At 34.8% G+C, this 26,306-nt stretch overlaps 1 protein-coding gene and 1 long non-coding RNA gene across 4 annotated transcripts in view; one reads left to right on the top strand and one right to left on the bottom strand.

The window, feature by feature from the left end:
• The window catches only part of LOC148110262 (uncharacterized), a 63,013-nt gene that overhangs the window by 4,772 nt on the left and 31,935 nt on the right, over nt 1-26,306 (bottom strand). The window contains exon 3 of the long non-coding RNA XR_015724234.1: nt 8,882-9,006. This is a non-coding gene — a long non-coding RNA (uncharacterized LOC148110262). The remainder of the gene's footprint in view (nt 1-8,881; nt 9,007-26,306) is intronic.
• Nucleotides 1-26,306, top strand: part of ZNF654 (zinc finger protein 654) — an 84,373-nt gene that overhangs the window by 30,280 nt on the left and 27,787 nt on the right. For all 3 annotated transcript variants that reach the window (XM_045785407.2, XM_045785405.2, XM_045785408.2), the window contains one exon: nt 17,131-17,212. In XM_045785407.2, the coding sequence (XP_045641363.1) occupies nt 17,131-17,212 (82 nt within the window). Of the gene's footprint in view, nt 1-17,130; nt 17,213-26,306 lie in introns of those variants that run through there.

Genomic DNA, 26,306 nt, shown 5'->3' with positions numbered 1-26,306 from the left:
TTTTTCTTTGCTTGCTATCTTTTTTACTACTGCTAATGAAAAAAATTATTAAGCAGAAGCAAATCTTATCTGAGATGGACAGTGTTAGGCACAAGAAAGTAGAATATCTTAGTGGTTTGTCAAAGAGTAATGTTCCTTGTAAGGAAAACTTCCTGCATTATTTGAATTTACTTTAACAGAAAAGTTAATTGTATTTTTAATACCAGAAGAAAAATGAGGAAATAGCAACATGGTGATACTATTAAAGCATAGAGAGTCTGTAACAGTGTTCAGTTTATTTAAATAAATATATAAGCCTGAAAATTTTTCTAATTCCATATTCATTCATTCATTCATTCTGTAAATCTCCTGTGCTTGGTTCTAAGCTAAAATAGGAAATAAGAGAGGTAAGTCCTTGTTCTCAACGACCTTACAAAGCTAAAAAATAGTAAATAAGCAGTCACACTATTATGTAATTATAATTATGAAAAAATTACAGGATACCATCAGAGAGTATAACAGGGGACTTGACTTGGTCTGGGAGGTCAGGGAAAATTTGCTTGGTGAGCTAAAACTTGAGCCGAGCTCTGAACGAACGGTAACAGTTAATTAGATTAAGGAGCAGAAGAGCCTCCCTGGGATGGCAAATAGAATGTTCGAGGTGACTGGATAGGATGTCAGGATATTAATGGATTTCATTATAATTCATATCTGTTTGTTGAAATCTTGTTTGTGATCTATATCATGTACTTAACATTTTTTATTCACTTGACATACTAAAAAATTATAGGCGAGCTGAAGAGTTAAGTAGTATCTACAAGATTTTGTTTTATATAAGTATATATGTAAGTATGTATTTATATATATATAATATATATGTTAAACATATAAGTTACTATATTCTGTGGCAGTATTATCTGGTCCATATATGTCCACCTTCATAAAAGCCTGTTCCACCTTGTAAATTATACATATGTGAAGGTGTGCCTTCTATAGGGAGACTACAAAAACTATGGTTTTGTGAAGGTCTTCTTTACAGGGAAGGAAGAGGATTCTGTTTTTATTCATACTTGAGGTTTCTTTTTTTTTTTAACCGTGGCAATGAATATAGTCATGTAGAGAACTGTCTTAAATTGACTAATGATTTTACCTAGGTTGACTTTTTAAGCGTATTTTCTAAAAAAAAATGATTTAGCTGTGTTTGTATGTATGTATGTATGTATGTATTTGCACTAAAAAGGACCTCAGGTTAAATCTCTTTTATAGATAAGAAAATTTAGGCCTGAGAACTGTAGGGGACTTTTGCAAGTCTGAGTTGAGTGTTTTTTGTTTTTGTTTTTTCCTATTGTTTTCTTGTTTTAGATTGGTTAAACACTGATTTCTGTTTTACAGGTAGAACAGAGCCAAATACCCTGAAACTAAGTGAATCTTTAGGCAGAGAACTTAGACTTTACCAGTTTTATATAAAATAAAAGCAAACTTTAATGCTGCCCTTCCCAGCCACCTTTAGCCCAATAAGAAAGTAAATGTAGCATTCCACACAGGTTCCGTGATGGACAATACCTATTTGCCTGGCAGCCATTAGGTCCACAAAGATCTATATGATCCACTGGAGAGGGAACTAGTTAGCTAGTAGTGTTTATTTTGTGTAGTGACAAATACTAAAAATGTATACCCTAATATGCCAATTTGCCTAGAAGAGAAGGCCTTTTCCTTCTCTTCATGGAATTAAATGGGTATAATCAGAGTCTTATTTAGAGTGGCTAGACATTCATGTGTTAGGCCACACATGTAATGATAGATCAACCCTTTCTGACTATGTTGCTAAATTGAATTAATTTCAAACATAGAATTTGTGCCTAATTTCTACTCAACCAAGTTTTATTTGGTTGTATTTATAACTTAGGTCTGGGCTTCAACTAACTTAGGAAATAGCCTAGAAATTAAAGGAAGAAAGGATAATTATAAAGGGCTATTTTTTGGGGTGGGGCCGTGCCCCACAAAAGGTGTTGGTCTTTTGGCCCCAATCTGTATATCCTTTCTGTGCAATGTGTAGCACTCTTATTGCATGTTGACTTTTTAATTATTTTGACCAACACTTATTCAAAACCTTCTCCAATTTTTTATCTATTATCTTTACTAATCATTTGTGGCAGGTGATCCCATTTATTTTATAGAGAAATCTAGGCTATCTAGCCTTTGTTTTCTCTCTTTAAAGAAATGATTTCTGGAGCATCTGGCTGGCTCAGTTGGTAGAGCACATGAGTCATTCTCAGGGTCATGAGTTCAAGCGCCACATTGGGCATGGAGCCTACTTAAAAATTAATTAATTAAAAAAGAAATGATTTCCTTTTTGAGGCAATTGATGGTTTTAATTTAATTCCCATACTAAATTCCCTCAGCATTGCTTTGTTTTTCTTTACCATTACATTAAAATATTTTGTTTTCAGGATTTGTTGTAGCTGAAGTCAACATTAGACAAACCTACATGGATTTGTTTATACTGGCTATGTTTAGAAACTCAGCATTTCATTTGGTGCTAGTAGTGCCTAAAATATTTTTTCCTTATAATTTTGGCCTTTATTGTTCCATTTGTTAATCTTGGGGGGAAGCAGTTGAGACTTCATTTTATTGGCATTTATTAGTCATTTTATTGACAAAGAGATAGGAATTATTAACTGGTATATTTGTGTTGACATACCCTATTCCTATCCATGTTGGTATATATCAGAACCTAGAGGTATATACATGTATAGTTTTGTAAAATGGTATTTATTGCTTTTCTAATATAGTTGAAGGAAGGCTTGATAATTCTTGGTCAGTGGAGATACAAAAAACCTATAGAGAGAAAAAGCAGTAGACTAAAAGCTGTTACTATTTTCACTGCTATTAGGATGATTATTTATTCTTTAGAAGAAGATGTATATAGTCATTATGAATGGTATAAATACATGTTTGAATTTTTCTGAATTTGAATGTCTTTATTTTGGGTTAAGCCAGATTCCTGAAAAACTACAGCTTTGAACATTTTAACTTTTCCTTCCTTCCTCCTAATAGCTTTGGTTTATAGAACTGGACCACAACATCATACTGTCAGCTTTCACTGTGGAATAAAACAAGAAGAAGAAGGGGAAAAAAAAGAAATGCTTCTGAAATTGTTGAAAAGATGACAAAGTTTTGCCCGTTGCTCCTTATACAGAAATCTTAAAATCATGCCCTTAGATGCACCTAAATTACATGAAAGCAAATATTAAGAGATCTAAGGGGAGAAATAGCAATATAATAATAGTAGGAAACTTTAATATCCCACTTTAATCAATGGTTAGATCATACAGATGAAACATAAGGAAACATTGGCCTTAAACAACACATTAGACCTGATGGACTAAACAGACATATACAGAATATTCTATCCAAAAGAAATAGAATACACATTCTTCTCATGCGCACAGGATAGATCATTTATTAGGCCACAAAAAAGTCTTAATACATTTAAGAAGACTGAAATCATGTAAGCATCTTTTCTGACCATAGAGGTATAAAAACAAATCAATTACAAGAAGATAACTGGAAAAACTACCAACATGTGAAGATTAAATAGCATTCTGTTGAACAAATGGGTCAAAAAAGAAGTCAAAAAGAAACCAAAAAATACCTTGAGACAAATGAAAATGGATATGTGTACAACATACCAAAACTTGCAGGATGCAGCAAAAGCAGTGCTAAAAGGAAAGTTCATAAGGATAAATGCCTACTTGAAGAAGCAAGAAAGGTCAATAAATAACCTAACTTTACACTGCAAGGAACTAGGAAAAAAAGAACGAATGAAGCCCAAAGTTAATAGAAGGAAATAATAACAAAGATCAGAATAGAAATGAAAGAGAGACTAAGCAAAAGAAAAGATCAATGAAACAAAGAGCTGATTCTTTGAAAAAAGAAGCAAAATTGAGAAACCTTTATCTAGGTTCATAAACAAAAAAAGACTCAAAATCAGAAATGAAAGAGAAGATAGTACAACTGATCCCACAGAAATACAAAGGGTAAGAGACTACTATGAACAGTTACACACCAACAAATTAGACAACCTAGAAGAAATGGATAAATTCCTAGAAGTGCACAATCCACTAAGACTGCATCATGAAGAAATAGAAATCTGAACAGACTAATTACTAGAAAGGAGACTGAGTTATCAGAACCTTCCAACAAATAAAAGTCCAGGACCAGATGGCTTCACTGGTGAATTCCATCCAATATTCAAAGAAGAATTAATATCAATCCTTTTCAAACTCTTTCAAAAAATTGAAGAGGCAGGAACACTTCCAAATTAATTTCACAAGGCCAGCATTACCTGGATACTAAAACCAGACAGGGACATCACAATTAAAGAAAAATTACAGTTCAGTATCCCTGAGGAGCATAGATACAAAAGTACTCAACAAAATGTCAGCAGACTGAATACAACAGCTCATTAAAAGGATCAAAATGGTGATTAAGTGGGGTTTTTTTTTTTCCTAGAGGATGCAAGGATGGTTCAAGCATTCACAAATCAATGTGATACACTGCATTAACAAAATAAAGGATAAAAATCATTATGATTATCTCAATAGATGCAGAAAATCATTTAAGAAAATTGAATATCCATTTATGATAAAAACTCTCAACAAAGTGGGTAGAGGGAACATACATCAACATCATAAAAGCCCACAGCTAACTCATACTTAATGGTGAAAAGCTGAAAGTTTTCCCTCTAAGACAAGGATGCCCATTCTTGCCACTTTTATTCACACAGTAGTGGAAGTCCTTGCCAGAGCAGTCATGCAAAAAAAAAAAGGGGGGGGGGGCTCATCCAAATCAGAAAAGAAGTAAAACTGTCTCTATTGGCAGATGATGTGATATTATGGATAGAAAACTATAAAGAAAACTGTTAGAACTAATAAAAAAAGTCAATAAAATTGCAAGAAGAAAAATCAGTGTACAAAAATGTTGCATTTCTTTGTGCTAATAATGAACTGTCAGAGAAATTAAGAAAACAGTCCTATATACAACTGTAACAAAAAATATCTAGAAATTCCAACAAGGAAGTGAAAGACTTGTACACTGAAAACTATATGGCACTAATGAAAGAAATTGAAGACACAAATAAATGGAAAGATGTTCCATGCTCATGGATTGGAAGAATTAATGTTAAAATGTCCATACCACCCAAACCAATCTACAGATTCAGTCCAGTCTCTATCAAAAATCCAATGGCATTTTTCACAGAAATAGAACAAATAATTCCTAAGATTTGAATGTAGCCACAAAGATCCCAAATAGCCAAGGCAATCTTGAGAAGGAAGAACGAAGCTGGAGGCATCATGTGACCTGAATTCAAACTATATTACAAAGCTGTAGTAATCAAAACAGTATGGTATTGGCATAAAAACAGACATAGATTAACATAACAGAATAGAGAGCCCCAAAATAAATTCATGCATATATGGTCAGTTAATTTACATCAAAGGACCTGAGAATATATATTGGAGAATGGACCATTTTGGGGAATGGACCATCTCTTTAATAAATGGTGTTGGGAAAACTGGAGATAGCCACATGCAAAGGAGTGGAACTAGACCACTGTCTTACACCATTCACAAAAATCAACTCAAAATGGATTGAAGACTTAAACTTAAGACTTGAAACCATAAAACTCCCAGAAGAAAACTGGTGATAAGGTCCTTGACATTAGTCTTGGCAGTGATATTTTTGGATTTGACACCAAAAGCAAAGGCAACAAAAGCACAATAAACAAGGGGGCTTACATCAATCTAAAAAGCTTATGCACAACAAAGGAAACCAACAAAATGAAAAGCAGCCTACTAGATGGGAGAAAATATTTGCAGATCATCTATTTGTTGACGTGGTTAATATCCCAAAGCTATAAAGATCTCCTATAACTCAATAGTAAAAAACCAAACAATCTAATTAAAAAATGGGCAGAGGATCTGAATAGACATTTTTCCAAAGAAGATATACAGTTGGCTAACAGGTATATGAAAAGGTGCTCATCACTAATCATCAGGGAAATGCAAATCAAATCACAATGAGTTATCACCTCACACTTAGAATGGCTAGTATCAAAAATACAAGAAATAAGTGTTGGCAAGAGTGTGAGAAAACAGAACTCTTGTGCCCTGTTGGTGGGAATGTAAATTGTTGCAGCCACTATGAAAAAGAGCATGGAGTACCCTCAAAGAATAGAAAGTAGAACTACCATATGATCCATCAATTCTTCTTCTGAGTATTTATCCAAAGAAAACAAAATCATTATCTTGCAAAGATATTGTTACCCCTATGTTCATTACAGTACTATTTGCAATAGCTAAGACATGGAAAGAACCTCCATGCCCATCAATGGATAAATGGGTAAAGAAAATGTGATACATATATACATACATATACATGTATGTAGATCACATCTATATATATCACATAAAATGTATATATATATCATATATCATATCATATCATATCATATATATACCACAAAAAAGAAGGTATCCCATTATTTGTGACAATGTGGATAGACCTTGAAGGCATTTTGCTAAGTGAAAGAAGTCAGAGAAAGGGTGTTGAGTTTGATAAGTTCTTTATACCTTTTGGATACTAGCCCTTTATCTGATTAGACATTTGCAAATATCTTCTCCCATTCTGTAGGTTGTCTTTTGGTTCTGTCGACTCTTTCTTTTGCTGCCAGCAATGTAAGAGTACCTGTATCCCTATACCTTTGTCAGTACTTGTGTTTTAAAAACTTTTCAATTATGACAATTGTCAAACCTATTCAAAAGTAGAAGGAATATTATAATGAACTGCCCTACCCATCACCATCTTCAGCAAGTATCAGCATATCATCAGTCTTGTTTTCTCTGTACATCCCCACTCCATACCCATTTCTGGTTATCTTTTTTTTAACTTACAGCTTTTAGAGGTAAAAATTTCATATTATTAAATTCATGCTTTGTAGGTATATAATTTGGTAATTTTTAGTAAATGCATAGAGTTGTGCAGCTATCATCACAAACTAGTTTTACATTTTCATCACACCAAAAAGCTCCCTGATGCTCATTTGCAGCCAATCCCCAGTCCCTCCTCAGCCCAAGGCAACCCCTGATCTATTTTCTATCTCAATAGAGTTGTTATTTCTGGACATTTTATACAAACAATATGACACAATATATAGACTTTTAGATATGATTTCTTTCACTTAGAATAATGTTTTTGAGGCTCATCCATGTTGTAGCACTTATCAAGAACTCATTCCTTTTTGTGCTGAATAGTATTCCACTGTATGGGTAATAGTACATTTTGTTTATGCATTCAGCAACTAATGGATATTTGGATTGTTTCCAATTTTTGTCTTTGAACATTTGTGTATTATTAAGTCTTGTGTGGACAAATGTTTTTATTTCTCTTGAGTAGCTACCTAGGAATGGATGTTATATGTTACGTTTAACATTTGTTTAACACAGAACTGCCAAACTGTGTCCAAAGTGACTATACCATTAGAAGTTCTAACCGGCTGTCCAGGTGGGGTTTCAGTTTCTCCACATCGTCACTAACACTTTTTATATTATTTATCTTTTTTATAATAGCCATTCTAGTAGTCGTGTGGTGGTAGCTCAATTTGGCTTTAATTTTCATTTCCTCAATGCTGTTGATGGCAACCATCTTTTTGTGTACTTATTTGCTATCACATATCTTCTTTGGTAATGTGTTTATTCAAATCTGCCCATTTTTCATTTGGATTGTTTGCCCTATTGAGTTGTAAGACTTTTTTTATATATTCTTTTTATACATTCAGTATCAGATAAGTGATTAGTAAATACTTCCACTCTGTAGCCTGTCTTCATTTTCTAATTGATATCTTCTGAAGTTTATTCCTGGTCTTAAGAAATTTGATTGTAATTTGCCTTGTGTAGTTTTCCCTCATATGTCTTGATCTTAAGCTTCTTGGATCTTTGGATTTATAATTTTAACCAAATTTGGGAAATTTCTTTATAAAAATAAAAGATTTTTATTTTTGAGTAATCTTTATACCCAATATGGGGCTTGAACCACAGTCCTGAGATCAAGAATTGCATGCTTTACCAACTGGGGCAGCCAGGCACCCTCGAAAAATTATTTTAAAAGCATCATTATGTTTTCTTAAGGGATGACACTTGAAGAGAATCCACAGTTGACCCACAGTTTACTGATGGTTCTGTTAATTTTTATCAGTCCCTTTTCTTTTGGTGTGTTTTATTTTAATAACGCTTTGTCTTGTTTTCACTGATGTTACCTTCTGCACTATCTGATTTGACATTAATCCCACATAATGTATTTTTCATCTCAGATATTGCATTTTTTTATCTATATAAGTTTTATTTGGGTCTTTTATATCTTTCTTAACATGGTTATTCTTTACCTTAGGAGTTAGCAAACTATGGCCCATGGGTCAAATGCTGCCGATGCCTCCCTCCCTTTTTAATATGGTTTTCAAGCTAAGAATAGTCTTTGTATTTTTAAAGATTTATTTATTTTATTTGAGAGAGAGAATACACAGAGGGAGGGACAGAGGGAGAGGGAGAAAGAGAATCTAAAGCAGACTCCCTGCTGACCATGGAACCCAACTTAGGGCTTGATCTCATGACCCTGAGATCACAACCTGAGCCAAAATCAAGAGTCAGACGCTCAACCAGCTACACCTCCCAGGTTCCCCAGTCTTTGCATTTTTGAACAGTCGTGTTAAAAATGTGATGGAGATCTTATGTGGCCTCCCAAACCTAAAATATCTGGCAACCCAGCCTCCACCCTAAAGAAAATATAACAGTAGAGGAGGGGCACCTGGGTGGCTCAGTTAGTTAAGTATCTGCCTTCTACTCACGTCATGATCCCAGGGTCCTGGGGATTGAGCCCCGTGTCAGTCTACTCATTGGGGAGCCATCTTCTCCCTCTCTGCTGCTCTCCCTTGCTTGTGCCTTCTCTTTCTCTCTGTCAAATAAATAAAATCTTAAAAAAAAAAAAAAAACAACAACAGTAGAGGAATTTGAAACTGGTGGTACACTGAAGGTTATGATAGCAACAACATAATACAAACCCATTTAATTCATGACTAGATTTACTTAAATTTCCATAATAAAGGCCTAAGGGAAGAAAAGGCATGTCTATCCCCAGGCATAAATACTATTAATATCAGTCTATGCTGTTGTATATCATGAAGTCCAGCGTTCAGCTAAGAATGGTAGACACATAAAGAGCAAGAAAAAAATACACTATCAAGAGAAAATCAATTAGAAGAACTAAATTCAGATATAAATGCTTTAGTGGAAATTTTGATAACATGGTTAAACATATTGGGGATTTTAGTAGAGAGATGGGACACTTTAAGAAAGATTCAAATGGAAATGCTGGAAATGAAAAAAACAGTAATAGAGGATGAATGCCTTTGATGAGCCTATCAGTAGAGTTGACACAGTTGAGGAAAGAATGAATGAACTTGAATATAAGTCAATAGAAATTACCCAGACTAAAAGAGAAAAAGAGAAGAAAAAAAAATAACAGCATTTAAGAGCTTTGGAGAAGTCTTTTTTTTTTTTTTTTTAAAGATTTTATTTATTTATTTGACAGAGAGACAGCCAGCGAGAGAGGGAACACAAGCAGGGGGAGTGGGAGAGGAAGAAGCAGGCTCCCAGAGGAAGAGCCTGACGCGGGGCCCGATCCCAGAACTCCAGGATCACGCCCTGAGCCGAAGGCAGAGGCTTAACCGCTGTGCCACCCAGGCGCCCCAGAGCTTTGGAGAAATCTTAAACTGTATAATATATGTCTACTAGAATCCTAGAAGGAGAAGAAAAATGAGGCTGAAGAAATATTGCTAAAGTGATGGCCATGAATTTTCCAACTATAAAGAAAAATATCCAACCACAGATCCAGGAAACTCAGAAGCAGGATAATGTCAAACATACACACCCTGACCTACCACCTGGATCTCCTAGATGAATCACATTCAGACTCTGAAAATCAGAGAGGATATCTTGAAGGCCACCAGAGTAAGGCATTACCTAATTTAGAAGACTAAAGAAATCTAGCAGACATCTCATACCATTTTGCATTCTCACCCACAAAATTAGTCCCTTTTTTACATTCGATCTCACCAATTTTGTGTTATCAAAGTTTTGATTTTTTTTGCTAATCAGAAGAAAAGTGGCATTTTAGTATATTTTTTAAAAATATTTATTTATTTATTTTAGGAAGAGAGAGCACAAGCAGGAGGGCCAGAGGGAGAGGGAGAGAGAATCCCTAGCAAACTCCATGCTGAGTACAGAGCCCGATGTAGGGCTCGATCTTAATGACCCTGAGATCAGGACCCGAGCCAAAATCAAGAGTCGGACATTCAACTAACTGCACCACCCAGGCACCCTTCAATGTAGTTTTAATTTGTATTTTTGATATGTATTTTTCTTTTTCTTTCCTTCTCTTTGTTTCTGTCTTTCTATCTTTTTTAAAGATTTTTTACTTATTTGGGAGAACGAGAGAGCAAGAGCAGGGTGGGGCAGGAGGAGGACCAGAGGGAAGAGGGACAAGCAGACTCCACACTGAGCAGAGCCTGACATGGAGCTCGGTTCTCACAACCCTGAGATCATGGACCGAGCTGAAACCAAGAGTCAGTGCTTAACCGACTGAGCCACCCAGGCACCCCTTTAATTGTATTTTTCTTATTGTGAGTGAAGTTGAACATCTTTTTGCATATCCATACAAACCATTATTTTTTCATATATCTTTAGATTTTTCTTATGTTGCTTGTATTTTTAGATATTTTTTAATGTAATTAAATTTTGCCAGTATTCCTTTATTGCTCTTGCATCTTGAATCATAGTTAAGAATGATATAAAGAAAAATTGTCTATAACCAGGTTATATGGAATTTTTTTCTGATATTTGTAATGTTTAATTTTTTATATTTAAGTTTTTGATCCACTTTGAATTTTTTGTTTGGAAGCTAGAGTGAATCAGTTTTATCTTACAACATTTGACTATCCAATACAAAGAAGTCAACTTTTTCCCTACTGATTTGAGATGCTGCTTTTGTCATACATGCACTTCTCACAGGCAGTTGGTCTATTTTTGGATTTTTCATTTCATTAGGCTATTTGTTCATCTGCCAGTACAATGGTGGTTCAATTATAGAGGCTTTACAAAATGTTTAATAGCCATAGCTCTTTTTCATTGCTCTTGCTGTTTCATGGTTTTTCTAGATATTCAACTTTCTAATCAACTCACCTACCTCCACAAAACTTGGAAGTACTTTTATTATATGTAAATTTATAAATTGCTTAAGGCAAATTTAGTGCTTAAATTATTGAAGTATGTACTTCATATGTTCTTTACCTTCCTCCAGTCCAAGGACACTGGAACAATAATGCTAAAATTTCTCCTTCCAACTTAAATGCTATTTATGTCATGTATTTTTGCTGTATTTTAAAGCCCAGATGAGATTATTTCTTCATGGTGCCAAAATTTGTAGCCTATATAGTCACTAATTTGCATCTTAGATCCTTCTTACTAATTTAATTCCCTATCTCTTTGAAAACAGTTTCTATTTTTCTCTGGTTGTTTATACATTGTTTTTTGTATTTGATGTTTTATGGTTTACTGTGATAAGCTAGGTGTAGACTTGTTTTTATTTTATCCTTGTGGGATTTCCTGGGCTTCCTAGATCTGAGGGTTGGTATTTTTCACCAAGTATGAAAAATTCTGGTTTTTGTCTTTACCTCATTTCTCTCTTTATCTCTTTTTTGTGTGTGCAAGTATAATTAGACATCTTACACATGTACACTCCATTCCCTGTATCTCCAGTTCTTGCTTGTATTTTCTATTTCTTTTTCTCTTTACATTATATTCGATATTAGTAAGTGGATTTCTTGCATTTGGATAGTTAAGCATCATACTTCAGTGGAATTTTCCTATGGTGGATAAATACACAAATCCACATTCTTGTATTCAGGATGAAAATTACTTATATGCTGCAGAGACCCAAAAAAGAATAGCAATTCTTGTTATAACTACCAAACAGTCTACTATGTGTGTCTTATTTTAAGGAAGTCTGGTACCTTATTATCATTTGTGACAGATGAGAAAATATAGTCTGACTTCCAAGCATCCTGATGACAGAACATAGTTTGTTTCATAAATAGGAACTGTAACAATACTCTAGTTATTTAAACTTGTATAACTTATAGCAGTATACTGATTGATGCAAGTTAAGTATGATTATATGGAATAATTTTTTAAATTCAAAGGCATGCTATTAATCATGTATTTGTCCCACTATAAATAATTTGTTTTTATAGAAATCATTTTGTTTAAGTAATTCTATTTTGAATAATTATTTCAGTTTATGTAAATGAACTTCAGTTAACTCATACTTGGACTAAGGTTAATTATAAATTGATTAGTGTATAGACTGGTAATATAAAATATTGTATTAAATATACATTATACAAACATTAAACATTATATTAAACATACTCAAAATTAAAAACGGATATGAACATACACTAATAAATTTTTAGAGACCCTTTGATGAATTTAGTCAGATACCTTAAAAATCTTCATAATTTAAGTGAAGAAAAATTGATGTCTTATGTTTTAACAAAACTAACAGTACACAGCAAAGTAGAACAACTCTATGAAGATCTTGTGTTTCCTCTTAGATTACTGAAGGAGGAACTTTGATGGCAATGTTAATAATAAAAATTAACAGTACTATATTATCAGCAAGCATCAGTAGCACTACCAGGGATTGTTCTAAGTGCTTTACAAAAGGTAGTTATTATTATTGTTTCTATTTTATAAACAAACTGAGGCATAGAGGTATTAAGTGACTTGCCCAGGGTTACATATCAAGAAAGTGGTGCAGCTGAGATTGAAACCCAAACAATTGTGGCTGTAGACCATGGGTGAGTAAAGGACCAGATAGTAAACATTTCAGGCTTACCTCATAAGGTTTCTGTTACCACTACTCAGTTCTGTCATGTAGTGTGCAAGCAGCCATAGCCAATATGTAAATGGATGGGTATGGTTGTTTTCTTGTAGTATCTTATTTATTTGAATATTTGGATATTTGAATTTCATATAATTTTTACCTGTCATGAAAAGTTATTCCAGGTTTTTTTTTCTTCTTCTTCTTTTTTTAAGTTTAAATATGGTTAACTATTCTTAACATGCATTATTCAACAGGCTATCATTGGGCCAGATTTAGCCTGTGGACAGTAGTCTGCCAGCCCTTCTCTAGACTGCTACAGATATTTTGGGGTCCTACTTCTATTCTGGACTCACCCTCCCCCATATAGAGTTTTCTTCCATGAGGGCTAGGTAACTTGATCTCTAAACATTCAGTTGATCCTTTATACTAGTCAATAGGGAGTACAATAGGTTTAAAACCTGAAGTTTCTACATCTGTATATAACCTAGAATTTTCCCCAGTGATTTCACTACCACATAAATCCTTGTTGACTTCCCTGAAACCCTAAGGCAGAGCTAGTTAGATTTGTTTTTATTTACTCTTTTGTTTTTATTTACTCTTACTTTGCATGTAGTTTTAGTATTTTAATATCATTATCATGGAGTTGGGCCTTGTTATTGAGGTAGCCAATAGTGGGGCATGCACAGATCTCTCTTTTGTAATGCTGGCTCCCCGTTCATGTTCACATAATTCAGACATTATATAATTCTCCATATTTTATTGGATTCTGTACAAGGTCACGTGCGTCTGCATTCACATATCTAAATATACTCCATAGCACATTTTATTTCTACTAAAAACCTCTGTTATCTCTCCCCCTCTTTTAATACAACTAATTGCTCTACCAGTCAGTACTATCCGCTCAACATAATGATGCAATCCCTTTCCCTTCTACTTCATGCAAATTTAACGCCTATTTCAACAAGTTATAATATGTTTGTAAAGTATAATACTATGATAGTACAGAATCAGCTATGTATTTGGAGAGAAGGGAGGGCATTTTAGACCAGATTCCTAGGTGAAATTGTGTAAATAGGTCTTGAGGAAGCAATAGATCCAAAGACCTTAAGAAATAGAAGTTAAGGAAATGGGGAGAAGCTTGCTATGATTAGAGAACATGAAATTTCTGATAAAAGCAGTGTGGGTCGAGTATAGTTTTGAATCAGACATAAAAGTTTTTATATCATGATAAGGAATTTGTATTTCCTGCTCTAGATTAATAATCTCAAATACCTAAATAGAATGGAAAGGGAATGATAGTAAAACAAATAAGCAGCTAGTATGTTGGAGAGGTGGACAGAGCCTGGCAAATTGGAAAAGAGGTTCATGTTGTTTAAAGGCAGTAGCTGCTCAGCTTATTTTGTCATAGAGAGATGCAAACCCTGTGTTATAGGGGTTCCTGTTTTTTAGCTCAGAGAAATCTAGATTTAATCTGAAGTAGCACAGTTTTTAAGTATTAGCAACTCACTAAAATATTTTTTTTTAAATATTTTATCCATACAAAATAAGTGTGTTAGCTGAAGGTCTTTGCTTTAGATGGTACAATCCAAACAGCAGTTTGTAAAGTTTAAGTAGTCAAATCATTCTGTGTTTTAGGACGATAACAATGGCAGCTATATTAAACATGTACTTTTAAGTTTAAGTGTAGAATAGCAAGACTGGAGATAGGAAGGGTCTATTAGAAGTTTAATGATGAAATAAGTCAAGCAGAGAAAGACAATTATCATATGGTTTCACTCATTTATGGAACATAAGTAGGAAGATCGGTAGGAGAAGAAAGGGAAGAAGAAAGTGGGGGTTAAACAGAAGGGGTAATGAACCATGAGAGACTATGGACTCTGGGACACAAACTGAGGGCTTCAGAGGGGAGGGGGGTAGGGGAATGGGATAGGCTGGTGATGGGTATTAAGGAGGGCACGTATTGCATGGTGCGCTGGGTGTTATACGCAAGTAATGAATCATGGAACTTTACATCAAAAACTAGGGATGTACTGTATGGTGACTAACATAATATAATAAAAAAAATATTATTAAAAAAAGTAGTTTAATGGTGATGTAGATGTGAATTAATAGGTTTAATAGGGATAGTGAAGATTCCTGAGGTACATTGATGGGGCTTTTTTCATACTCAGTGATGGTAAAATGAATAATTGCAAAAGGGTTAATAGTGAAAAATAATTCTTTACATTCCTGGCCCCAAATTCTGTTTTACTTGTGTGGAGTCAACTGCTTTTACCAGTTTGTTGCATATCCCTCTAGATAGTTTGATAATACACATTGGTATTCATGTGCACCATATCCCCACCCTCCCTTCACACAAATGATAATGTAATTAATATATTAGTATATTTCTGCATCTTTTCTTAACAGCGTATCTTGGAATTTTCCCATTATCTATTCATATAGATTTAAGTGTATTCTCACTAATATTCTCATTAACATTTGCATTATATTTCATTGTATGGGTGTATTGTACTTCATTTTCCCAGTCCCCTGTGGTAGACATTTAGTATGTTTCTATTCTTTTGCTATTACAAATCATTGTGCGTGCATATCCGTATATGTCTTTGAGCTAATGTGTGTATATTTGGCTGATTTAGTTCTATAAGTGGAATTCCTAAGTCAAATGATTATGTGCGTATTGTAAATTTTCTGATTTTACTGTGTTGCCCTTTAAAAGAGGTAGTATCTCTTACCGTCCCTCCAACAAGATATCAGAGCATATTTCTCTACATCAGAGCCATCGTAGAATATGTCAACATTTTCGTTTTTGTAAATATGATGGAAAATGTATTTCATCTTTATAAATTTTTACTTGAGTAAAGTAGAACATCTTTTCATTTTGAAAAAAAGTTCACTTTTGTTTCTTTTCTGTGAGGTAGTGCTCTCCCAGTGTTTTACCAGGTTGTTAACTTTTTAAAAATTACTTGTTCAGGGGTGTCTGGGTGGCTCATTGGGTTGTGTGCAACTCTTGATGTTAGCTCAGGTCTTGATCTCAGAGTCATGAGTTCAAGCCCTGCATTGGGCTCCCCATGCCCAGTGTGGATCCTACTTAAAAAAAAATAATTAAGCTTCTTAATTAAGGAAATCAACAGAGATTCTTTCTCAGTGCATCATTTTGCTTTGACTACTTTTATGTTTTTTGGTCTGTTAACATTTAAAATTTTTAAGTAGTTAAAGTTTTATAAAATATGTTATGGGGCATGGTTATTATGTTATATTTAGAAGTTTTTGTAATTATTTTGTATTACTTGGGTCTTTTATATAATTTTTTAAAACTATATAGTCTCATAGTTATATCTGCATCCTAAAAACTTCATTCTTAGAGATTAATTTGGATTAAAGGCAAAAAGTGATTAAAAATACAATATTAAATAATTTGCATAGTTTTTCATGCTCATGATTAGCAAATAAGTCCTATTTCTTCCTGTATGAAATTATGAATTATTAAAGACACATAAAGTATTTAGTATCAATATTTTCCAAAAACAATTATTTAAAAAGGAGGAACCACAGATTTTTGGGCAGTCTGTCATGAGTGGGATAATCAAGGTAAGCCCAGAGTTTGAGAACCCACGTGTTGTTTATTAGATACCGAATTGGTGATATTGCTATAACATTAATGTTGGCTGAGAGTTTCACAGTGACTCTCTACTTTTCTTATACTTTTGTGTTAATTTTATCCATCCTTTTTATCCATCTGAAGAAAATTAAATTTTGAATTTTCTAAGGGGCCCATTGTACAAGGGTGAAGCTGGATCCATTTTAAATCATCTTGACATGTGTAGCAACAATTTTGCCACCTGTTATACCACTGCATTTTTTTTTTTTTTTGCATTGTGAACACTGGTAGGCATGAGTAATGTAATTGTTCATTCTATAGTTCTAGAACTTCAGTACATTTCTTTGTATTTTCTTTGAAGACACGTCTATTAAAATTTTACTAAAAATCTAAATGAATCTTAAATGCTCATTGTAATGATTCAAATCTGGCTATTTTAAAACTAAATATCTTATATGTTACATAGCTTTTATCTCTTGAGAATATTTTTAATTGGGGCAAAAAAAAAATTAAAGAAGCAATGAAAGTTATTATTCACATATTCTTTCTAGGAGCTTCTTTGAGTTGCTGCTGTTCTTTGGAAGAGATGAGTTTTATGAAGAGCCCTTAAAGGATATTCTTGGATCATTTCAGGTAAAACAGTTTATTCCTTCACATTTTGTCTACATTTAACACATGCCTTATTCTCCCTCTAAAAATGGTATATTTATTATTTATTGCTTGTAAGTTTTTATATTTACTAAGATGGCAGTCATTAGGATATTTTACTAGCAGAAAAAGAAGGTTCTTAAAATTAACTTCTAGCTATATTTCTAAAAGCAGTTCAAATTAACATTCCAGTTCAACATTTGCTAGACCAGAGCTTGCTGCTACCACCCTTGTAGATTCTTAAGCACATCTTGCACATATACTCACACTGTTTATTGCTATAGGCTTTGGTTTCAAAGCCCCATGTAGAACTCAGCCCTAGTAAAAAAGGACTTTTCTTGCCTAGCCTAAAAGCAGGCTGCCTGTCCCATATCACTTTTTCCCCTTGACTGTATCCTGATTTTCTCATTTATTTTCTCAATAGCCTTCCCAAGATAGGAAGCATGGGGGGCAGGGGGGGGGCACGTGCTATATGAGAGGAGAAAGTAAATCCAGAAGGGAATGACAAAGATCCAAAGACGTGTAGAAGCAAGAACATTTGATCATTTGATCTTTTTACCATTTGCAGTCCCTAGTACATATGGCTCACTAATGTGTCCTTGTCATCTCATTATTCTCTGGGGTGGAATAAAGGAAGATGTACTTTGAGCTCCCTCTAGGGGTAAAGTGTTCAGACATCTTAACATTTATTCCTATTACGTGTTAGTAAAGAGAGGCTTATGGTCAACCAGGAGAATTGCTATCTATCTTTAGGAAGGAGATTAGCATAGTAACCAAAAAGTCATGCAGTGCTTTCTCTCACCTAGAATTTTTATTTTGTATTTATTGAAAGAGATCTTTTAGACTGAATTAAAATAGATTTTTATGATTGCTCACGCTGGTGCGATCATAGACATAAGAAAATTAGAGGCAGACTTAATTGGCTAAGATATATCTAAAACTTCTTCACACTCAGAATCTGACTCTAGATTTGTTTTTCTACTCAGTTACTGTCTATTTTTCTATACTGTTTTGTCTTCAGTGGCATCAAAAGTGTTGATGAGGTAGCATTTCCTAAAGTAGTTGATAAAAGAACTAAAAGCCATTGGCACTGGGCTTTTAAAAGCTTAAGCTGGTTTTATGGTTCTGTTTAACCAGCTAGCTTTTGACTCCTGCTTCAGAGTATTGTCAGATTACGTTAATTGCCCTGTACCCTCCTCAAACTGTTTGCTTCCCACAAGTTAAAAGAGTGCTCTGGTAGTCTCTTGGATTTTATTCGGAGTCACCAATATACCCTTTTGCAAGTTTTTATGCTGTCTCTTTGAATGTCCATGGATACAGAATGACAGCTACATTGTGATCATTACCAGGCTGACTTGGATTCTAAGATAGCATTGACTATAAAACATATTCTGATTTTAGAATTGTAGAAATAGGGAAAAAATGCATCTTAGAATCAATAAAACTAGGTATATTGTATTAAACATTCTACTTTATCCATTCTTCTATTTAGTAAGGAAGTAAAAATACCAATTTTCTTTTTTTTTTTTTAAGATTTTATTTATTTATTTGACAGAAATAGAGACAGCCAGCGAGAGAGGGAACACAAGCAGGGGAAGTGGGAGAGGAAGAAGCAGGCTCATAGTGAAGGAGCCTGATGTGGGACTCGATCCCATAACGCCAGGATCACGCCCTGAGCCGAAGGCAGACACTTAACCGCTGTGCCACCCAGGCGCCCCAAAAATACCTATTTTCATGGAGCTTACTTACATTCTTTTTTTTTCTCTTAAGTTTATTTATTTATTTTTAGTAATCTACAGCCTATGTGGGGCTTAACTCACGACCCTGAGATCAAGAATCCTATGCTTTTCCAACTGAACAGCCAGGTGCCCCATTATGGAGCTTACATTCTAATTAAAGTCTATATTCTGTATTTAAAACTTTTTAATTTTCCATTCCATTTTTCCTTTGACACTTGTGTTCTTGGCATTCCATTCTTGAATTTTTACTAGGCATATATTTATTAAGTTCTCCAGTATATGCCAGGTACTAAGCTCTGGGAAAAAAAGTAGTAAGCAAAACCAGAACAACCCTCCTGTTGTGGAGTATAATTCTAGTATAGAGACAGAAAGACAATAAATCAAATCTTCGTAAATTTAAGAGTATTTTAGGAAGTGACAAATGACTCACAGGAAGATGAAGCAGGCCAGGGAGATAGGGAGTGCTGGCACGATGGTACTGGGGAAGGAAATTTCAGTTTTAAATGAGATCGTCAGGAAATGCCTCATGAAAATGTTAACTGAGCACTGATAATGGGAACTGCTGAAGTGTTTGTAGAGTAGATGAGAGACAATATTTGAATTATGTTTTAAATGTGTGAAATCATAACATCTGTGAAGGGATTTTTTTTTTTTTTTTTTTTTTTTTGAGCAGGGTTTCCTTTCAGTTTCAAAATAATTCCTCAGGGAAGAGTTCTTGGTTTTGTACCCTTTTCTGTCTCCTGCTCAATTTCTAAAACGCGCCCCTCCTTTTGTTCTCTTTTGTTTTTAAAATTTCTACGCCACTTCTGCCACTTTTGTTGCTATGGCTTCTTCCTACTTCCGCTTATTTCTTACTACTCTTGAGTTTTCTCAGGCCTCTAACTCCTGCCTTCTAGGAGAGATTTCACCACCTTTCATCCTCCATTTTCTGAACTGAGCTGCCGCTATTTGGTACTTTCAGGCCTGTGCCCTTGGGGACCTGCGAAGGGCCCACATGTAGTCCATCATGTATAGTTCCCTAAACTCTTGCATTTGCTAAGGTCTTGTAAATTCCCCAGGCTTTGACTTATCTTTGACAAAGTCCAGTGATTATCCCAATGTCACTTTTTGGAATGTTTTTATATTTTCTAATGTAAACCCTGTTTCCCCAAGTGGTTAATTACTATCCATCTTTCATAAAGATTTATAACAACTTCAGATCTTGCACTTTCTCCTCTACCATAAGTAGGATAAACATAATGTTGCTTATACTTTAATGTACCTGGGAATCTTGTTAAAATGCAGATATTGATTCAGTAGTTGTGGGGTAGGGGCCTGAGAGTCTACAATTCTCTCAAGCTCAGAAGTGATGCCTGTAGTGCTTGTCCCGGGACCACAACTTGAATTAACAAGGGATTAATATTCTTTGCAGAATTTGAGTTAATTATCCCTTCTGTCAGATTGTAGGCTCTGAAATCATACTACCTGGATTTCTGTTTTCACAGTAAAACCAAAACCCGGCCCTTAAGTTTATTCTTAAAGTTACTCTTTTCTTCAGTGAATTTCTGAATCTTCTAAAATCTGAGCTACTCAAGTAGAAATTTTAAATCTTGTTACTGACTGACTATAATTTTTCCTCTACCTTATTCCAAAAGGAAATTTCATTCTTAGAGCCAGATGTTCCATTTGCTGGCTTCTAAAAGCTTGCTTTCTTAATTTTTGTCTTCCAGTAATTTTTCTTTACCTCAAAAAAAGATGACGACACATTGCTTATATGATGAACCTACCTCGTTATTATTTTTAATCTGTTCATTGGTGAGCTTTCCATAGGCTTGTGATTGAATTCATACACTAGGTCTCCAAAACCCATTAACGTGATTAAATCAGATTCCCAGTGAAATGGTAAAAATAACATGAGAACAAAATTTCTTATGAATGTTGGAAACTAGGATCAGGATCTGCATGAAGCCCTCAGGGATGAATCTATCTCAAGTGATAGGCCAAACAATACTTGGTTAACTGAATGTGATTAAATAGGGGAAAGAGAGGGGAGGCCTACCAAATGCTATCCAGTAATGACCCCTACCCCTGTCAGCTTGTAATAGTGGGGACTGGAAGAAATACCAGATGGTGGGGTATTAGGTGTATGGCCAATCTCATTCTTGTTGGTGCTTCTTGAAAGTGCGCCAGGTGTGCAGCAGAGCCCACAGAACAGGAATACTGATATGACTAAGCTATCAATATTAAAAATGGGGTATGTGGCTCTCCATGAAAGCATTCCTTCCATTGAGAAAATGAGAGTATGACCCAAACTAAATGCAGCCTGCCCCAATATCCAGAGGTTAGAAAGTTTTGCAAAGAGGTATGGTTGTCTCCCACTGTAGCTTCCTCTTTCTGCCTCATGGGCCATTGATCTAACAAAGTAAACTTACAACCTTTTCCCTTCTGTCTTGGTTGAGCTTAAAGGAGTCAAAGAGACCTATTTATCCATAGTAGAACAGCTCTCTGTTCCAGATATTCTAGGTAAAGATTCATAAAGAGATTAATGCCAGTTACCATCAGTTACATGGTTAAGATAAAACAGCTAAAAAAAGGATCAGTTTTGTTCTTTCTGTGGTTGAGCTCAGGGTATCCTCTATGAAACTGAAAGTGAAATTGTAAAGAAGGGACCATCCAAGAGAATGTATGGAGTTAAAATATTGCATGGAAATGAAACTACTAAATTAAAAGTAGGCGATCAACAGCAGATTAGCTCCAGAAAAAACTCAGTGAAGGAAACAGATCTCTAAAAATGTATTTTCAGTTCATAGTTACATGCAGCCATATCTTATTGTAGTCTTCAATTTTCAGGATAAAGGAAAGTTCCTACAGATGCAGGACTCATGTAAAACAGGATTCTCACAAAGGAAAAAATCAGGCTAGCAATGAACTTCCCCATTGTAACAAATACCAGAATAAATAAATAATGTCTGTGGAGTTTTTCAAGGGAAAAAATATTATTTAATAATACAGCTGCCAAGCCCTATAGTTTATGAGAGAGAGCAAAAGAAAGAAATAGTCCAAATACTAGAAAAACAAAACAACTATAAGTCTTTTATCAGAAAAAAAAAAAAGTATGCCAGCTGATTTAGAAATGGTCAAAACAAAGAATTTACAAATGAGTTGTTATAGAACTAAAAAATAGGACTGATGTGAGGAAACAAGTAAAAATTAGTAGACTATTGTTAATATGGCTGTAATGAAAATTCTTTAATGTTAGAAATGATTCTGGAAAAAGAAAATACAAGCACATAGGTAACGATATGGAACTAAAATCTCAGATTATAGTTTGGATGGCGGTAAGGAGGATAGGGAAGAATCAGGTATATTTTGGGGGCATTTAAGCTGAAGTAACCATATAGAGTAGTGCCATTCACTAAGTGGGCAGTGATTATAGGGGGAAGAACAGGATATAGAAAGAAGATAACTTCCATTCCAGGGGCGCCTGGGTGGCACAGCGGTTAAGCGTCTGCCTTGGGCTCAGCGCGTGATCCCGGCGTTGTGGGATTGAGCCCCACATCAGGCTCTTCTGCTGTGAGCCTGCTTCTTCCTCTCCCACTCCCCCTGCTTGTGTTCCCTCTCTCGCTGGCTGTCTCTATCTCTGTCAAATAAATAAATAAAATCTTTAAAAAAAAAAAAAAAAAGAAGATAACTTCCATTCCAGACAGAGTTTTAAATATCTTTGGAACATCCAAATGCCCAATGATAGATAAATTGATGGGTCTATATTTGCATCTTTCTTGCCTTTATTTAAAAAAAAAAAACAAACCAAGAACATGTATTACTTTTATAAATCAAGAGAAAAATAGATGTTATAAAGCCTCCAATTTAGGGGGGGAAAAAGAAGACCCTGGAGTAGTCAGCAAAACGCTAACCAATAATCTAAAAGCCTTACTGCTAGAGCTCTGCAGTTGTTTTATTTAGTAAGCCTGCCCTGACCTCAGTGAGCACTCTGTCCTCTCATCCCTTGGGGTCAATGTATAATTCACAAAGATCTTTTTTGTTCAGACTAGAAGTAGGCCTTAGTTAAGCTTTCTTTCCTGAGACTGTAGTCTGTTTTTCTTTTTTTTTTTTTTAAGATTTTATTTATTTATTTGACAGAGAGAGACAGCCAGCAAGAGAGGGAACACAAGCAGGGGGAGTGGGAGAGGAAGAAGCAGGTTCCCAGCGGAGGAGCCTGATGTGGGACTTGATCCCAGAACACTGGGATCACACCCTGAGCCAAAGGCAGACGCTTAAAAACTGCGCCACCCAGGCGCTCCTGTATTCTATTTTTCAATCTGCTTGTCCTTCTTTGGATAACTGGGGGAAAGCAGATGGGAGGAGATTGGGGATACAACCTCCCAAACAGCAGGAGGCCCAACACTATTTTATTGCGATAGCATCGTAAAAGAAGAGCAAAAAGAATCAAAAGTAAAAGAACCAGCCACAAGAGAGGAATTTAAATAAATTGTTATGCCCATCCTATTGCACTGGGGCAAGTGTTGATTTTCCCTAAGGAGTCAGAGTGTGTATTCCTTGGCATTATAACCCAGCATACTTCCCAGATTTTATTTTTAGCTAATATGAAGTTTAAAAGATTTGTTTGAGAGAGAGCGCGTGCGTGAGAGAGAGTGCACATGGGGGAGAGGAGCAGAGGGAGAGAGAGAATCTCAAGCAGACGCCCCACTGAGCACTGAGGGTGGACCCCAGTGGCGGGGATTGATCTCACAACTCTGAGATCATGACATGAGCTGAAATCAAGAGTTGGACACTTAACCGACTGAGCTACCCGGGCACCCCTAAAATGAAGAACCTACTTTCTACTAAAACCTTCTGGACTATGTTTCCTTCCTAGACCACTTGGAATAAGCTGCCCAAAGACTTTATTTGGTAAAGTCCTAATCATGGTATTCAAACCACCTTTGTAGTACTGGTTAAAATGCTTTTAGAGGATATGATCATACCAACTTAATAATATCAAGACATTTTGAGGAGCGGTTTCAAAATTGTGTTCGCATATTCTTCTCTGACAGAAGTTCTCTCCTGTCTTTGCTTAATTCCATTTTGACTGCATAGGATGCCACCACCCCCTTCCCCATCACAAGCTTTTCTATTGTTACTGAAACACTAATTCCTGTGTATTCTGTCTGTGGTTTGATAAGACTTTCCAACTATGCTGTTAGAGCTCATGGGCAGAGGCTACTTTCATCCCTGCGTGTCCAGCACTTAGTCTTAGCCCCTCATATTGATAGGTTTGCCAACACAAACGAAGGATAAATAAGTCCATAGGCATTTCTTTCTTTAAAAAAAAAATCCCTCTTAGAGATGGATCATCATTGCTGAACTCTAAAAAACAAGAAAAAATGAGGTATATTTTCTGAAATTTACCTCATGGTCCATTGGTTACTACTGTACAGTGAGATGAGGGACAGATCAACAAATGCATTCATGGGGTGAAACCACTGAATATTTATTTGTGGATTTTACTTTGACAGTGTGTAGAAAAAAGAGAAATAGAAGTCTGCTTAATTGAGAAAGGTATAAGGGAAGAGATTTCACTATCTATGAAAGAAACATGCTTGACAAGTATGCCACATATTTAGCACTGGGAATGAAAAAGACTGATGTTACAATTAAAGCTTCAGATTCTGAAATCATTTTATAAAAATTGTATTCCTTAGATAAATCTTGTGTTGAAATGGGTAAAGCTTTGATATTTTTTCACTGTCATTTATATGTTTGAAATTGTTACTCCTATTAATAACTCTTGTATATTAGCACCTCAGAAATATTTTCACTTTCTCTATTATTTTTTTTAAAATCTGAGATAGAAACACTTTAGCTCAACTGTTGAAGTTCTATAATCACTTTGAAGAGATTTAAGAGCCAGAGTTATTTCAAGCATAATACAATAAATAAACTTGAGACAGTTAAGCCCCAGGGATCAAGAGCAAGCTCCAAAAGATAAGGCTGTCAGCATCAATAAGTTGCAAATCTCAGGAAAGGCTGGTATACCCTGACACATGGAATGACAGTCATCTCAAAAGTAGGTACTGAACATTGTGCATTGATAGTTACTCATACCATAGTATCCAACTATAAACAAAGACCTTATGTTCTGAGCATCTTACAGTTTTGTGTTGTTAGGAGCAGGCATGTAACTGTCTTCAAAATCAAAATTTAATTGTAGATTAATACTTTGAAAATAGCTCTGAAAGCACATCAGGGTCATTGAGGCATTCATTGATCACTGAAAGATGATTCTATAGTGTCCTAATACATAGCTAGAATTATAAGCATATTAGTGCTTGAAGTAGTTTATGTTTTCCCAGCTAAAATACTAGATCATAGAAAATTTGGCTGTAAAGAACTGTAAAGGTCATTAAATCCATTGTAACTTTAATACATGATAAAACCAAGGACAGAGATTCATTCATTCATCCATTCAGTAATATTTATTGGAGATTAACTTGCCCAATTTGTGGCATTGCCAGTACTGTGACCTGTTCTCTTGACTAACTCTGTTGCTCTTTTGCTGAATCAGATTTTATATTTATTTCTTTGTGTGGGAACCTTTACTCAAGTAAATCTTGCACACACCTTAATTCTGCGTCACCGTCTGTCTTATTGGTTAGAATCATAACAATAGCACTTCTCTGTTGGCCGTATTATTTCCCTCCTGATTTAAAAATGTTAATAATAGGGTTGTACTTTCATTAGCGTGACAATCACCAATTCTGAAATTTGGTTATGCTCTCAGTTGAAGGTTTTGCTCTACTTAGGAGTGGCTTCCCCTTCAGATAAAACTCCAGTTGATAATTTAGGTAACATTTACATTTACTACTTAAGATTTTTTCAAATGTATAAAAATGTAATCGTGTTTATTAAACAGGGAACAATTACTTATATTTTTTTCTAAAGTTCCCAAATAGGGCATCTTAAATAGTTCACTAAGTACATGATTCTAGTTATTTTTAAAAATCAAATTTATGTAATTTATAGGCATTCATGAATTTTTATAATTTTGAGATAATTGTTTAATCCAATAATCCCTTATTTTACAGATCAGAAAATTAAGCTCTGATGGAGTTGAGGTTTATAGAAGTAGAACAAGGGCCTAAGTCTTACTACCTTCAACCAATATTATACTTATTCTATTCTATGAATTGAAATAATCATGTGTTTGCAGTAATGTAGTTGTCAAAACAATAGGTTTAAAGAAATTTTTTTTAAGTTTTATTTATTTAAGTAATCTCTAGACCCAACATAGGGATTGAACTCATGACCCTGAGATCAAGGGTTACATGCTCTTCCAACTGAGCCAGCCACGTGCCCCTAAA

Source organism: Ursus americanus, chromosome 4 (genome assembly GCF_024610735.1).
Source record: "Ursus americanus isolate L20-20 chromosome 4, mUrsAme1.1.p, whole genome shotgun sequence".
Classification (NCBI taxonomy): Eukaryota; Metazoa; Chordata; class Mammalia; order Carnivora; family Ursidae; genus Ursus; species Ursus americanus.
Note: the sequence above shows the minus strand (reverse complement) of the source record. Positions and strands in the feature narration are given on the sequence as shown.